A 16,987-nucleotide genomic window follows, 5' to 3' on the forward strand; every position below is an offset into this window, starting at 1 on the left:
TTCCAGAGAACATAGAAGATTTTTTGTGTAGCTTTGAAGTGGACATCAGAGGTGTTGAATTAAGGGAGATAAGAATAAGTTAATGATCAGTAGTGGATAGAAAATTGAGTTTGAATAATGACAACCTGAAGTTCCAAATCACTGAAATAAGTAGGGTATAATGGGGTGGTTCATTAATCATTGAGAATGAATTCAAGTAGGTTATCATTGTACATGGGGGGGTTCAGCCCCCCCAAAACACCCCCACCAATAAACAACCTTTATTTCAGATTAGGTATCCTCAGTTACGTCTCTTTACCATTCTGGTTGTCCCAGTCTGGATGTGTTCTGGTTTATCAAAATTCTTCCTAATATGTAGATTCTAGAATTGATCACAATGCTCTGGATCAGAGTTTGATCAGAGGAGGGTGAAGTGTAGTTATTGCTTCCTTTTTTTTTAGACATAGTTCTTTTCAATGTAGCCTAGTATCCATTAACTTTTTTAGGTATCACAATTCTTTAACTCTTACCAGTCTTATAAAATATGCAGACATTTCTCCATGTTGAACTGCTGTCTAGATGCATATTCCCATCTTATACTTGCTAACTTGATCAGTTCTTATTCCATTTAAATTTATAATGTGTAAGTAGAAATATATATAAGTAGAAATAAGTATATATAAGTAGAAATATATGTTATTCATGTAAATAAGTACATACGTACATTATGAAGTCTCATGGTTAGCATGAGAGATTTTATGAAAACAAATTCCTGAATTTCAGATATCCTATTTCTATTCATTCCATTGTATTTCTACCCTATCATAAAAGATAATTGTTTAATCATTCCTTGATAAAAACTATGATCCCATGTAGTGTCATTGGTCCTCACATGAGCTGGCATCCGGGAAGCTTTCCCCTCTCTACTTTCACCACCTTTTTCTAACTTAACTTCATCTGCTCAGATGCCATAGGGTGCAGTCAGTCTTTCTCATGGAATCCTTAAACTCTTCTAGTTGGATACTGACCCTTCCTATCTTTTTTATTTTTTTATGTATGCCAAGTAAGTAATTCAGGGTATTGTACACAGTAAATATTCTGGTTCAAATGCTTGATTCACCTTCAAATAGGAAATAGCAACATTTATTTCATTCTCTGAATTGTTAAGAGTTATATCAAGAATTTTTTCTCTCCAGGTTAAGTAATTCTTTATTTCTTTTAATTTTAGGAATCTTTCAAAGAAATATCAACCCAAAAGGAATTCAAAGGAAGAGGAAGAATACAAGTATGTTTTTTTGTTTGTTTGTTTGTTTTTGCAAGGCAAATGGGGTTATGTGGCTTGTCCAAGGCCACACAGCTAGGTAATTATTAAGTGTCTGAGACCGGATTTGAACCCAGGTACTCCTGATTCCAGGGCCAGTGCTTTATCCACTGTGCCACCTAGCCACCCCTACAAGTATGTTTTTTAAGAGTTCAAGTATGTTTTTAAAAATTTGTTTACAAGAGGGAAAGGAAATAGGCACCTGCAAGATAAGTTTAATTTTACCTTAATTTAAAAGATTGAAAGAAAAAATATAACTGTTTCATCATAAATCTACAATCAGAAAGGAACAAACAGCAAGTTGGTCATTTAACAAATTGTTTTGGGTTCTATTATAGTCCCCAAAGAAGGGTAAAAGTGATTCATTCTATTCATATTTCCAGGTTGTATCTTTTAATAAATTAGGAATAAATTTAATATATTACCTTATATTTTCTAAATACCTGAGATTATACATATTTATAGATATAGTTGTCTAAATATAATACCTGTGGCTCATCAACTGGAAAATGTTCACATCTGCCCTGTAGTATTTGACAAAAAAACATTATTAATAGATGCTTTTATAAAATGTCACCAATTCCTACCCCAGAATTTACTTTACTTGAATTAGATAGAAAGTAACAAAATTCTCTTAACTATGACAAAATCATCAATTAAGTAGAATACTTCATTTCTCCTTAAGGCAGTATAACTTCGAAGACAGGGTTCTTTTTTTTTTTTTAAACTTGTAATTAAAATCTGCAAAGTCATTTTGGTGAGCATGTTTAATGATTTCTCTGGCTCCCTTCTGGGAAATTCTTGCAATTTAACTTGTTTTAATTAATATTCCCTGTGGCAAGCCATATTGAATGATGGGAGAGATCTGTGACTTTTTAATAGTAAATGCTGTAATACAAATTTCTGTTTCTGTTGTATTTCACAGGTATACATCATGTAAAGCTTTCATTTCTACTTTGAATGAAATGAATGATTATGCAGGGCAACATGAAGTTATTTCAGAGAACATGACCTCACAGATTACTATGGAGTTAACACGTTATGTCCAGGAACTAAAGCAGGAAAGGAAATCGGTAATGAAGAATTTCTTTTTTAAGTAATAAAATATGTAATGAATTAATAGGATCCCAGAACTGGGTAAACCTAAATTAGAGGTATTTGCCAATGTAAAAATGATGGGTAAGGAATATGACAAAATAGGTCTTAATTATAGGGAAAAACATAAATGATAGTTTTTAACTACAAGTATTTGATCAGATAAAAATTATATCTAAAAATATGGTAACAATAATAATGAAATGATGACCACCCTTGGAACTTGTTAAATCTGAGTTCTAACCTAACTCTGATATGTATTAACTCTGTGATTCTGGCCAAAATCAACTTATTTTTCTTTGTAATGCAAGAGACTTTCTATAAATTGCAGTTGATTTGCAGATCTGCATTGATCTAATGAGTTTCCATAACTCAGCTTTATTAGGATTTTGATAGATTTAAGCAAAACAAAGAAGTAAACTACATGTTTAAGTGTTAAATGGACTAAATTTTCTATTTAAGTTAAGGTAAAGTAAAGGTGATCATTGAGATATTATGAATCATCTACATCTCTTGTTGATTTTTACATTTTATCCCCTTCTAATTTCATGCTACTCAGTCCTAGATTTCACTTCTCAAAATCTTTACCTATCCTTTCCAAAGCCTTCCATTGATTCTGGATTGAATGGATGAAAGTTATAGGATTTCTCCTTTCAATGAATCTGCCCTGGGATACAGTCAATAGAAAATCCTCATATTTAAAAGAAGAAATCATGTATTTGTGTAAATGTCAGATTTTTGAATTAGTGCTATCATCATCATCATCATCATCATCATCATCATCATCATCATTATTATTATTATTATTATTATTATTATTATTGACAGCCAATTTTCCTTTTTTGGTAATCTTACTCTAGAAGGTGAACTCTAGTGATATTTGGGGATGTATTTAGTAAAGAGTATGCTGACATTGTTTACTGAGTTAACTGAGGTTAGCAAATGATTACAATGACTTCTCTGTTAAGGTATTTAAAATGGAAATTTTGTGTTTGTCAGAGAGCTAATGCAGACAGCAATAACTGCGGAGTTACAGTCTCAGTCTAAGTAACTTTTGTGAGGAACACTAACTATATAACAGTAAGATGAAGTTCAAATAATGCACAGATACTTAATATATGATAGGAACAGATAAAAAGTCCAGTCCCCTGACTTGAACCAGTTCTCTGCTTCCTTTTCTCTTTTTGGCTTTGCAAAGTATTATATCTTTAAGCTGTCTGTTTAGTAGATTAAGTTTGATGTGAATGTGTGAATACAATTATCTGTCCATGTTGACTAACCTTTTTGCATATATATAGTTGGAATTTCAGTCAGTTTCCTAAGTAAAGCTCTATACATTTATTTTAATAAGTTACTAAGTTCAATTTCTCACAACAGGAATAAGATAGAAAGAAAAACAAAAGAAACGTTAAATTTAGATACAAAGTGTGAAAAAAAAAGCACTAGATTTTTAGTCAAAAGTACCAAGTTTTTGTCTTGAGCCTCTGCTTTTTATTAGCCACATTTCTTACCTCATGTGACTTAACTTCCAGGAACCTCTGTACTTTAACATAGAACTTTGAGGTTCATGAAAGGTACTGTATAGAATTAAGGTTCCAAATTATCTTAAAAGTACTATGCCAGTGTAAAGTATTATTGCAAGTTTAGCTTATTATAGTTGAAGATTTTATTTCTTTATTCCTTCTCTTTTTGGTCTTTGCTAGCTAAGATTATATATCATACCTTTAGTTTTAGTCATTATTAATGATTCACTTAGCACTAATAAGAGGAAGGTAACTTAGAGGTCATCTATTCCATTCTTCTAATTTTATGAAAATGAGACCCAGATTTGCCTTGTGAACACAAGTAATGAATGGCAGAGCTGGGCTTTAAACCATAACTTTTTTACACTTTTCCAATGCCTTGTAATATATTCCCAGATTTTCATTCATTTAGCCATTCATTTTTATTTTTCAAATGTGGTTAATTTAAATGATTAGCAGTTTTGTATAATTAATTTACTTGGAATCATCATTGTTTTTACTCCTCTTACCCATACAGATTGCAACTCTCTACATATTTCTATCTTGTGAAATTCTTGTTCATGAACTCTCATATGTTCTAAATAGAGAATCTATTAAGCATGAAACATGTAGTAAATAACATTGCATTCCATAATATTCCTTTTACTTTTGTGAGAATTAAAAATAAACAGCTCTCAGACATAACTCTTCCTTGATAGGAATATTATATAATTGTAGAACGTAGCAAATTCCATGAAAATTCCATGATGAAGGTCAAGTAAAATATCACTGCTATATTTATATACAAATTGTACTTTTTCCAAGGCAGCAGAGCTCACACTTTGATTTTCTTCAAAATTTAATCTCAAGGCCAATATCAGATTAATTATCTGTTTTTGTCCATTTTTTTGTTGGAAATTATTTTTAAACTGTCAATTTCAGGTTACTTTTTCATCTTGAGAAAACTGTTCTTATTTAGTCAAAACTAATTTCTAGAATCCAATAAATTTGACTCAGCATAGTGAACCTCTATAGGAATTATTTCTCCCTAAATTTCTAGTAGGGAGTGATTCCTGATACCTGATATGTTTGTTTGATTTGTATGAATGAATGAATGATATAAAGCAAACTGGAGCATGTGTTTTATAGGGGATAAAAAGTCAACTTTGAAGTAAGGAAAACTTGGGTTTGATCTTGATTCTAGAACAAACTAGCTATGTCATCATGGATAAATCACTTAATCTGTCATTGTCCTAGGCAGAAAAAGTAAAGATTCTTTGACAGGATCTATCTAAAGAAAACTAGTAAGGTTCCCCTCATGTGTACAAGTTCAAGGCTTTCCATCTATTTTGCCTTATTGCTGCATGATTCAACCACCTCCTTTTCCAGGTATCTTAATGATATATGTATATATTGAGAAATTACATACCACTTCCAACTGATTCCAAATATTTCTTGCCATATTAATCAAGTTTTGAAAGAAGAATCAGAACAAAAGGAGTCCCTGTTCTTGAGGAACTTGTAGTTAAATGAAGAAAAACAATACAAAAAAGGAAGATGAGGGGAGTCATGGTAGGATAGTGGTATCCGAAAGGTACCCAAGAAGAGGCATGGCCATGGAGGTGAAGTCAAAGCCAAGCTGGTGGTAAATTAAAGAGATTGTTGGATTTTGAACCTTGAAGACTTTTTTGTTCTGCCTTTTAATCCTCTAATCATAAAGGAAGAAGCAACTGAGGGAACCAATGAGCAATGAGTTCTTAATATTGACCTCATCATCATTGAATTCAAATCTGGCCTTAGACACTTTCTAACTGTGTGGCCTTGGGCAAGCCACTTAACCCCATTGCCTTGCAAAAACCTAAAAAAAATTAAAAAAACTCCTTGAGATGTATACCTAGTAATGATACTGCTATATTAAAGGGTATGTAGTTTTTATAGCCCTTTGGATATAGTTCCTAATTTCTCCCCAGAACGGTTGGATCACTCCACAATTCCACCAACAATATATTGGTGGCCCAGTTTTCCCACATCCCTGCCAGCATTTATTATTTTTTTTCTTGTCATATTAGCCAATCCTATTGGTGTGAAGTGGTACTTTACAGTTAATTTAATTTACATTTCTCTGAACATTAGTCATTTAGAACATTTTTTCATAGATAGTTTTGAATTTTTTGTTTATTATTGCAAGACAATGGGGTTGTGACTTGCCCAAGGTCACATAGCTAATAAGTGTCTGAGGCTAAATTTGAACTCAGGTCCTCCTGACTCCAGGGCTGGCACTTTATCTGCTATGCCACCTAGCTGCCCCAGTAACTTTGATTTCTTGTCTGAAAACTACTTTTTCATAAAACTATAGGCCAATTAACAGAACAAGAAATAGTCTATCTGTTAGATCTATGTAGAGGAGAGCAGATAAGGACCAAACAAGCAGTGTAGAGAACATTATAAATTGAAAAAATGGATGATTTCAACTTTATTAAATTAAAAAGGGTTTGCACAAACAAAAACAATGCAGCCTAAATTAGAAGGAATGCAGAAAGTCTGGAAACAATTTTCACAGCTACTGATTATGATAAAGGACTAATTTCTAAGATAGAAGAGAACTGAGTCAAATTTATAAGAATACAAGTCATTCTCCAATTGATAAATTGTCAAAGAATATGATCTGACACAGTTTTCAGATGAAGAAATTAAAGAAGTTACATGCAGAGATAGTTTTGAATATTCATACTTTTGCAAGCTTTTGAGCCACACATTTTCTTACCATCCTCCCTTCCCATCCCCTTTCCCATGGCAGCAAAAAATCTGATAAAGGTTGGACATATAAAATCATATTTAACAGATTTCTGTATTTGTCAAGGAGTGAAAAAAAAAAACTCCAGCTAAGGGGGAAAATATGAGAAAGAAAGAAAAAACAAAAAGTTTTTTTTAAAAGTGAACACAGTATGCTCTGCTCTACATTCAGAATTCATAGTTTTTTCATTAGATGTGGATGACATTTTCCTTAACAAGTCTCTTAGAATTGTCCTTGTTTACTGAACTTTTGAGTGGAGTTATGTCAATAATAGTTGAGTATCTCACAATATTGCTGTTAATGTGCACAATGCTCTCCTGGTTCTTCTCACTTCACTTAGCATCAGATGAATTTTTACTATTTTTTCTAGTTCTATAAAGTAATTTTTGGTAGTTTGATTGCTATGGCATTGAATAAGTAATTTAATTTAGATAGAATTATAATTTTTATAATATTAGCTTGACCTACCCATGAAAAACTGACATTTTTTCACTTGTTTAGATCTGACCTCATGTGTGTGAAAAGTGTTTTGTAATTGTGTTCATATAGTTTCTGGGTTTACTTGACAGGGTAGATCTTGAAATAGTTTTAGACTGTCTACATTTAATTTAAATGGAATTTCTCTTTCTATCTTTTGCTGCTGGTCTTTATTGGTAATATATGCAGATTTATGTGGATTTATTTTGTATCCTGCTCCTTTGCTAAAGTTGTTAATATTTTCCAGTAGTTTTTTGGTTGATTTTCTAGGATTCTCCAAGTTTACATCATATCATTTGCAAAGAGTTATAGTTTTGTTTCTTCATTTCTTTCTTTTAACACTAAAGCTAACATTTCTAATACAATATTGAATAATAATAGTGATAATGGGCATTCTTGTTTCACCCTTGGTCTTATTAGGAATATTTCTAGCTTATCCCCATTACACATGATGCTTACTGATAGTTTTAGATAGGTACTAGTTATCATTTTAAGTAAAATTCCATTTATTCCTATGTTCTCTAGTGTTTTTAAAAGCAATAGGTATCGTATTTTGTCAAAAGTTTTTTCAGCATCTATTGGGATAATTATATGATTTCTGTGAGAATCAGGTATAAAGAAGCAGAAGTTTTAAAATTAATATTTATTAAATCATCAGAGATATTTATGGTTTGTTTTTTAAAAAATTACCATACCCCTATACTGTACTATAGTGAAATTGCTATATACTGTAGCTACCTTCAAATAGAGTGACCCTCAAATGGCAGGAAGTGTTTTTATGTTTCTTGTATTTTTTTTTTTAGGTTTTTTTTGCAAGGCAGATGGGGTTAAGTGGCTTGCCACATAGCTAGGTAATTATTAAGTGTCTGAGGCTGGATTTGAACTCAGGTACTCCTGACTCCAGGGCCAGTGCTCTATCCACTGTACCACCTAGCTGCCCCTCACATATTTTTTTTAATTAAATATTTTTGCTTGTTTTTTCAACAAATTGATTGATTGGTAACATATTTTTATGCAAGGTTTTGAGTTTTACATTTTTCTCCCTCCCTCCCTTCCCTCCCCTCCTTGACAGAAAGCAAGTTAACATAGGCTCTACATATGTAATTTTGCCAAACATAGATCCATAGTAATCATGGCATGCTTCATCTATTTTATCACTATGTTTGTAGAGATTTTTCAAGCTTTAGAAAGTCAGGTGAGTTTTTTCTGTTAGTCTGAAAAATTCATCTTTATCCTTTTATGTCTATATCTGGAAGAATTTTTATTTTTATACTTCCACTTTCTTTTAAACTTGCCTTTTTCCATAAACCTTCAAATAGCACATTATCTTAGTATTTGGACAAGATGATTGAATTATGTAATTATTGATAAGCTCTGGAGATGGCTTTGTTTTTTATCTTGTTTTTCTAGGATATGTAGTTGTCTGACAACTAATGGATCATAAGAGATCCCTAGAATTGTGAGTTCAGTCCTCAGACTGAAATAAAAACCTAAGAATTTCTTTTTTTATATTTAAATTTATTTTTTATTCTCATTTGGTACAAATGTTTTTTTACATTAATAAAATATTCTTGTTCACAAGTAAACAAAATACCCCTCCCCCCATGAATATAGATAAACTTGCTTGGGCGACAAAAGTAAAGGGGAGAGAAAAAAAATTAAAATTTAAAAAAATAATAGTAATAATTGTAGGTATGGCCAGGTGGCGCAATGGACAAAGCACCAGCCCTGGAGACATGAGCACCCGAGACCATATCCAGCCTCGTAAACCCAACAATCACCCAGCTGTGTGACATGCAAGCCACCTGATCCCCACTGCCCTGCAAAAACCAAAAAGAAGAAAGAAAAAAAAAGACCCAAAATAAAATAAAATAGTAATAATAGTAGGGGTGGCTGGGTGGCAGGCAGAGCATTGGCCCTTGAGCCAGGAGCACCTGGGTCCAAATCTGGCTCCAGACACCCAAAGATCCCCCTGCTATGTGGCCCCAGGCAGGCCACCCAGCCCCACTTGCCCTGCACCCTCCCCCAAATAATAATAACAAAAAATGTACTTCAGTCTTTGCTCCAACACCAACAACTCTGTCACAGGTGGATCACATTATTTATTATAAGTCCATCACAAAAGTTAGTTCCATATTTTTCTAACATTGCCATTGCTGATCGCAGTTCCCTCCTTTCTTATTTCTCCACTACCATGTACTATATTTTCTCTCTCCTTTCACTCTGACTCTACTGTAGGGTCGGTGAGTGGCACAGCAGACAGATCCCTGGTCCTGGGGCCAAGAAGCCCTGAGCCCCCCACCACCCCTTAGGCCCTATGGTCCTGGGCAGGCCTTCCAATCCCAGCCCCTTGCAAGAAGTAAAAAAGAAAATGTGTTATATCTGACCACTCTCCCCCCATGGTCCATCCTCTCCTCCTTTATTCACATTCCCATCCCTTCCCCCTGCTCCCCCCTCCTTCTTACTCCAGATGTCTATACCCCATTGAGTATATTTGCTGTTTCCTCTCCTAGCCATCTCTGATGAGAGCAAAGGTTCCCTCATTCCCCCTTGCCTCTCCCCTTCCATATCATTGCAATAGCTCATTGTAATAAAAAAAATATTATTTATGTGAACTATCTTAGACTATTCCCCCTCTCCTTTTTTTTCCTCCCATTCCATTTCCCTTTTTTTCTATTGACTCCATTTTTACACCATATTTTATCTTGGAATTCAGCTTTCTCCTGTGCTTCAACTATAAAAGCTCCCTCTACCTGCTCTATTAACTGAGAAGGTTCCTATGAGTATTATCAGTGTCATTTTTCTATGCAGGAATACATGCAGTTCATCCTCATTAAGTCCCTCATATTTCCCCCCTCTCCTCCAATCTCCATGCTTCACCTGAGTCCTGTATCTGAAGATCAGACCTTCTGTTCAGCTCTGGCCATTCCAAAAGGAACATTTGAAATTCCCCTGGTTCATTGAAAGTCCATCTTTTTCCCTGGAAGAGGACATTCAGCCTTGCTGGGTAGTTCATTCTTGGCTGCATTCTAAGCTCTTTTGCCTTCCGGTATATTGTATTCCAAGCCCTACGAGCTTCCAATGTAGTTGCTGCTAAGTCCTGTGTGATCCTTACTGCAGCTCTACGATATTTGAACTGTGTCCTGGCTGCTTGTAATATTTTCTCTTTGACTTGGGAGTTCTGGAATTTGGCTATAATATTCCTAGGGGTTGGTTTTTTGGGATCTCTTTCTCGGGGGGATTGGTGGATTCTCTCCATTTCTATTTTGCCCTCTGCTTCTAGGATATCAGGGCAATTTTCCTGTAGTAATTCTTTGAAAATGATGTCAAGGCTATTTTCCTGATCATGACTTTCAGGTATTCCAATAATTTTTAAATTATCTTTCCTAAGTCTGTTTTCCATATCAGTTGTTTTTTCAATGAGATGTTTCACATTTTCTTCTAATTTTTCATTTTTTTTGGTTTTGAAGTATTGATTCCTGATTTCTGGTAAATTCATCAATCTCCCTGAATTCTATTCTTTGTCTGAAGGATTTGTTCTCCTCAGAGAGTTTTCTTATCACTTTTTTCCGTCTGGCCAATTTTGCTTTTTAAAGCATTCTTCTCCTCAATAACTTTTTGAACTGTTTTATCCATTTGACCTAAGCTGATTTTTAGCATGCTATTTTATTCAGCATTTTTTTGGATTTCCTTGACTAGGCTGCTGACTTCATGTTTTTCCTGCATCTCTCTCCTTTCTTTTCCCAGTTTTTCTTCCAGCTCCCTCATTTGATTTTCAAAGTCTTTTTTGAGCTCTGTCATAGCCTGAGCCCAATTTCTGTTTTTCTTGGAGTCTTTAGATGCAGGAGCTTGTGCTTCCTCATCTTCAGACTGAGTATTTTGATCCTTCTTGGGCTCATTTGCAAAATATTTCTCAATAGTCTTCCTTTTGTTTCTCTGCTTGCTCATTTTCCCAGCCTGGACCTGCTTTTGGAGTGCTTCCTGAGTTTTTGGGACACTCCCACAAGGGTCTCAGTGTGTGAGGCTCTGTCCTCCCTCCTGGTCTGTGAATGACCATAAGCGCCCCCCTCTGCCACTGGGCCAAGGTGGTGGTGGGGCAGCTGCTGTTCTATGGGGGGGCCTAGACTGGGATCAGGATCTGAATGTGGTCAGAGCCCCAGAGAATCTCTCTTCACTCCCCTCCCTCAGCTCAATGGGCTCATGCCCTGGGGGCTCCTGCTTACCGGTTCCACCTGCTTCTGTTTCCTGGATCTGGGCTGCCCTGGCCATTCTGCTTGCTGTGTGCCCTGAGGGCTGATCTCCACGTGTTCGCTGTGGCAGAGGTCCCAGCTTTTCCCCCACTTTGTGCCCGGTGCTCCCCAGGGTGCAGCTCAGGAGACTCTCCCGCTGCTGAAAGCCGTGGCTCCCAGCACCCTGGGGCTGCCTGTGGGAGGCTGAAGTTCTTTCGCTCTGGGGGGGGGGGCACCCCTCCGGCGGGCCGCCCCTCTGACCCCGGGGAGCAGAGCCTTTCTGTACTTTTCCAGGTTACCTTGAGTAGGAGAACTGCCTCACTGGGTCCCTTTGTGGGTTCTGTGTCTCGAAAGTTTAGTTAGAGTCCTTAGCTTATGAGTTTTATCAGAGAGCTCCTAAGTAAGACTGGATCCCTTTTTGTCGCCATCTTGGCTCCGCCCCTGTCACCATCTTGGCTCCACCCCCAAGAATTTCTATAAAATAAAAATTCTAAATTAATTTTCTTAAATTTGACAAATTTTAAATGCATAAACTTATAAAACTATACTCTTATTATTTGAAATAAAAATTTTGTTCTTTTTAAGTTTTTATCGGTAGCGTTTATTTTTGTATCACCTTTATTTTTCAGTTCTGTTCTTCACCCTGGGAGTCAGCCCATGTAACAGAATATCAGGAAGGAAACAATAAAAGTTTAGCACATCAGCTATATCTAACAGTATATGTAGTTGGGTTGGAAAATCTGGAACATATTTTTTTCAACTAATGCCTTTAATTCATTTTACTGTGTTTTTCTTTTGTTCATTTTGAATTCTTAATTTATTTTCATGTGAGAAAAGATTTTTCAGTTTTTCAATTTTGTATTTCTTTTCCCTCAAGCATTTTCATGATGGTCGAAAGGCACAACAGCACATTGAAACTTGCTGGAAACAACTTGAATCAGTAAGTGAAATCTTAAAAAATATGTTTATAGATCCTTCAAAACAACTTTATTGAAATTTGTTTCTAAAATTATTCTAAGATAAGGTGGGTCCTAAAAGAGTATAATCAATATCACATTTTCTTAACATAAAAATGTTGTATATTCAGCTTGCATTTTCCTATCTTTTCTCTATTAGACAACTTTTAAGAGTTCTTCCTTGTTACTGAAATGTATGTATGTATGTTTTAAGTGAAAATTTGCATTATACCTAGTACACCAAAATATTTTAGACACCGGTGTTCTATATTGAGCTGAATTTTAAATAGCATCTTTTGCTTTTTTGAATTTAAAGCTTTCATAATTAATTGCAGTTTTTCTTTTTTGACCTAGAGTAAACGGCGATTTGAGAGAGATTGCAAAGAAGCTGACAGAGCACAACAGTATTTTGAAAAAATGGATGCTGACATTAATGTTACAAAAGCAGATGTTGAAAAGGTATACTCTGTCATCGTCTTTCTTTCACTTCCCTATTTATTCTTGTCACAATTTGCCATTATCTTGAATCAGTCCTGCCCAAAGTTCCACTTTCACACCCACAAGAAGGACATTATTTGAGATATTTCTCCTTTGTTGTAATTACTTTGAGGTCAGGATTTAAAATTTAGTATTACTTGAAAGACATGTGTTTTGGTATGTTAGGTGAAAACTATATGAGGGATGGGGGTGTCTAGGTTGTGCAGTGGATAGAGCACTGGCCCTGGAATCAGGAGTACCTGAGTTCAAATCCGGCCTCAGACACTTAATAATTACCTAGCTATGTGGCCTTGGGCAAGCCATTTAACCCCACTTCCTTGCAAGAAATAAAAAATAAAAAAATATATAAGGTTACTAACCTTAATAATCTTCTAAAGAAAAGGCACCCTTCCTGTTAGAGTTGATTGCTCAATAAAACAGGAACCCCTAAGGCTCTAGGCATTTCTAAATGTTTTTGAACTTTATGAAAATGAAATTTTGCTGACATAAAAAAAAGTCCTAGAAATGTTCTTTTTGATTTTCCACTTACTCAGATTGATGAATATCACTCATATAGACCTTTATGTAAACTGCTTGGTCATTTCTCTCAATGGGTTCATTATGTTATGAGGAATTTAAAGGGCTCTAAGGCAAAAAAACCTATCAGTTCCTTCAAGGTGTTTACAGTCTAATGGGGTATAACAGACAAATAAATATATACTTACAAGTTATATATGGAATAAATGGGAATTGATTAAGTGTGAGAAGGCACTAGAATTTAGAGGCTGAGAAAAGTTTCTAATAAAAGATGAGATTTTAATTGGTACTTAAAGGAAGCACAGTAAGTCAGTATGTGGAGGTAAGAAGGGAAAGCATTTTAAGTGTAAAAGGACAACCAGAGAAAATGCCAGAAGCAAAGAAGTGTAGTGACTTATTCCTTGAACAATTAGATGAACAACCAGGAGAGAAAAAAATGGATCTGAGAGAACCATAGTGGGGAAGAAGATATAAAAGGACTGAAAAGGTAGGAGAGGGGACTAGATGATGATGTCAATCATAGGATTTGTATTTGATCTTGGTGGTGATAGGAGGCAATTAGGAGAATATTTTTTTTAAAGTGCCTCACTTGTAATTTAGGAAAATCATTTAAGGGCCTAAATGAAAAATGGGTAGAAGTAAGGAGAAACTTGAGCAGAAAGATCCATCAGCAGGCTATTTTAATAGTCTGAACTATTGATGTGATAAGGGCCTGTATTAGGGTGGTGGCAATTTCAGAGGAGAGTAAGGGATGCTTTTGGGAAGGGGTGGGGGGATAAGAGCAAGGAGTCAAGAATGATTTCTAGTTTGCAACCAGGAAGGGACTGGGAGAGTAGGATGGCCCTTGATAGTAATATAGAAGGGAAGAAGACAGGAGAGTTTAGGGGAAATAATGAGTTCTGTTTTGGAAATAATGAGGTTTTTTTTTTTTATTAATTTTGAGTTTTACAATTTTCCCCCTATTCTTCTTCCTCTGCCAACCCCCCCCCCCCAGAAGGCATTCTGTTAGTCTTTACATTGTTTCCATGGTATACAATGATGTCAGTTGAATGTGACAAGAGAGAAATCATATCCTTAAGAAAGAAAAATAAAGTATAAGAGATAGCAAAATTACATAATAATGTTTTTTTTTAAATTAAAGTCTTTGATCTTTTTCCAAACTCCACAATTCTTTCTTTGGATACAGATAGTTTTCTCCATTGCAGATAGCCCAAAATTGTCCCTGGTTGTTGCACTAAGGAATGAGCAAGTCCATTAAAGTTGATCATCACCTCCATGTTGCTGTTAAGGTGTACAATATTTTTCTGATTCTTCCCATCTTGCTCAGTGTCAGTTCACGCAAATCTCTCCAGGCTTCCCTGAATTCCCATCCCTCCTGGTTTCTAATAGAACAATAGTGTTCCATGACATACATATACCACAGTTTGCTAAGCCATTCCCAGATTGAAGGACATTTAATTAATTTCCAATTCTTTGCCAGCACAAACAGGGCTGCTATCAATATTTTTTGTACAAGTGATGTTGAAAATATATACAGTATTTCAAACTGATAGACCTCCTTCCTTTGCATAAGAGGCTAGGTTTATTCTTTAGTTTTGCAACATTCACTATACTTTGTTCAATAACTTTTCAAAATGTTGGTATTCTACATTAAGAGTTAAGATGGTGGGGACGGCTAGGTGGTGTAGTGGATAAAGCACCGGCCTTGGAGTCAGGAGTACCTGGGTTCAAATCCGGTCTCAGACACTTAATAATTACCTAGCTGTGTGGCCTTGGGCAAGCCACTTAACCCCATTTGCCTTGCAAAAACCTAAAAAAAAAGAGTTAAGATGGTGGAGAGAAGGAAGCATCTCTTCCACAGCAACCTAGAACCTAGCAATTGTGCTAGACCAAATTCTGATTCAGAAAGCCTAGAGAAATTCATAGCGAGCCATTTTTTTTTTTCCAGACCAGCTTAGGGAGGAAGGCCAAGAGATCTACAGACACTGGGGAGGGGTTCATCTGGATTAGCACAGCATCACCTAGGATCATTCCATTACCCAGTTCCAGGTCACAGATCCAGGATGAGGTATAGTCATGAGCAAATGAATTACCTTTGTAATTGATAAGAAACAAGTTCCTGAAACTTAGCTGTGTGACTTTGAGCCAAGGAGCTAAGCAGTTCAATTCAGACTTTTAGCTCTGACATAAGCTTGAAAGGGAATAACTAAAGTAGGACTCCTAAACCAAAATGGAGTCAACATTTCAGTTTCTCTGAACCTGCAGGAAGATTCTTCAGAAGTGTAGAAGCTCATGCATTAACTAACAGATCCAAACCTGGGTCAAAAACTTGCAGAGCTTAAGAGTATAGGGTAGTAAACAGACCTCTTACTGTATCATAATACTTTGGGAGCTGTAGTCCTCTAACCTGAACTGTGGAAGTAGCAGGGCAAAGTAGAAATTGAAAGAATATACCAGGTATTTCCCAAAAGAAACCCTAAAATTTAATGTCCTAGGAATATTATAATCAAAATCTAGAGATCAGAAGTTCAGGAAAAAGCAGTCAGAAAGAATTCAAGTACCACAGACAAGATCACACAAGAATTTGCAGCCATAGGCTACCCAGCAAAACTGAGTATCACTCTACAGGGGGAAAAATACATCTCTAATCAGAAAAGTAGATTTTCAAGCATTTATCATGTAAAGACTAGAGCTCAGTAGGAAATTTGACATTCAAATACAAGAATCAAGAGAAGAATTAAGAGATAATCATGAGTGAGACATCATAAGAAACTAAACAAGGTTAAACTATTAATATTCTTATATGGAGAGATGTTGTTACCAGGGGTCTTACAGGAAGTTTAGAGGACTTGGCAGTGATTCTGTTATGTTTGGATGATCTCAAAAGAAAAATGAAGGGTAACGAAGAAGAGTATTTTGGGGGAAGGGGAAAATGAGAACAACAGAGAAGACAGTGGCAGGTTGGACAACATTTGAACTTCACTCTCATTTGAATTAGTTAGAGTAGGGAAGAAAATGCAAACATACACAATTGGGTACAGAAATTCATCTTATGCAACAGAGAAGATAAAAAAGGAAACTAAGGAAAGCTAAGCTAAGAAAACTGTTGTCAGAAGCAAAACAAGCTTTAAGAAAGGATAGGAAAAAGTATAAAAATTGAGAAAAGAATGGAGGGAAATACACTAATCAACAGTCATAACTTTGAATGTGAATAGAATCAACTTATAAAATGGAAGAGTATAGCAGAATGGATCAGAAAATGGGTTCCACCAATATATTATTTTAAAAGAAGTACATTCAGTTAAAATACAGGATAGAACAGAATCTATTATGCTTCAGCTGAAGCAAAAATAGCAGGAATAGCAATAAACTCAGAGAAAACAAAAATAGACCAATAAAAGAAATAAACATGGAAACTACAGTTTCCTAAAAAGTACCACAGACAATGAATTTTAATACCAATACTTAATATATGTGTATAAATCCCAAATGATCTAAAGCATCTAAATGTATTCAAGAAAAGTTAAATCTATTGTAGGGGAAATAAGACAGGAGAATATAATAGTGAGTCTCCCCAATTTGCCTCTTGGAAACCTGGATAAATCTATCCACAAAATAAA

At 35.3% G+C, this 16,987-nt stretch overlaps 1 protein-coding gene across 17 annotated transcripts in view; it reads left to right on the forward strand.

Annotated features, from left to right (window-relative positions):
* The window catches only part of FNBP1 (formin binding protein 1), a 185,533-nt gene that overhangs the window by 80,626 nt on the left and 87,920 nt on the right, over positions 1-16,987 (forward strand). For all 17 annotated transcript variants that reach the window (XM_074210942.1, XM_074210947.1, XM_074210948.1 and 14 more), the window contains exons 3-6: positions 1,208-1,264; positions 2,226-2,373; positions 12,275-12,337; positions 12,708-12,812. In XM_074210942.1, the coding sequence (XP_074067043.1) occupies positions 2,266-2,373; positions 12,275-12,337; positions 12,708-12,812 (276 nt within the window). In that variant the 5' untranslated portion in view covers positions 1,208-1,264; positions 2,226-2,265. The remainder of the gene's footprint in view (positions 1-1,207; positions 1,265-2,225; positions 2,374-12,274; positions 12,338-12,707; positions 12,813-16,987) is intronic.

This window comes from Macrotis lagotis, chromosome 1 (genome assembly GCF_037893015.1).
Source record: "Macrotis lagotis isolate mMagLag1 chromosome 1, bilby.v1.9.chrom.fasta, whole genome shotgun sequence".
NCBI lineage: Eukaryota > Metazoa > Chordata > Mammalia > Peramelemorphia > Peramelidae > Macrotis > Macrotis lagotis.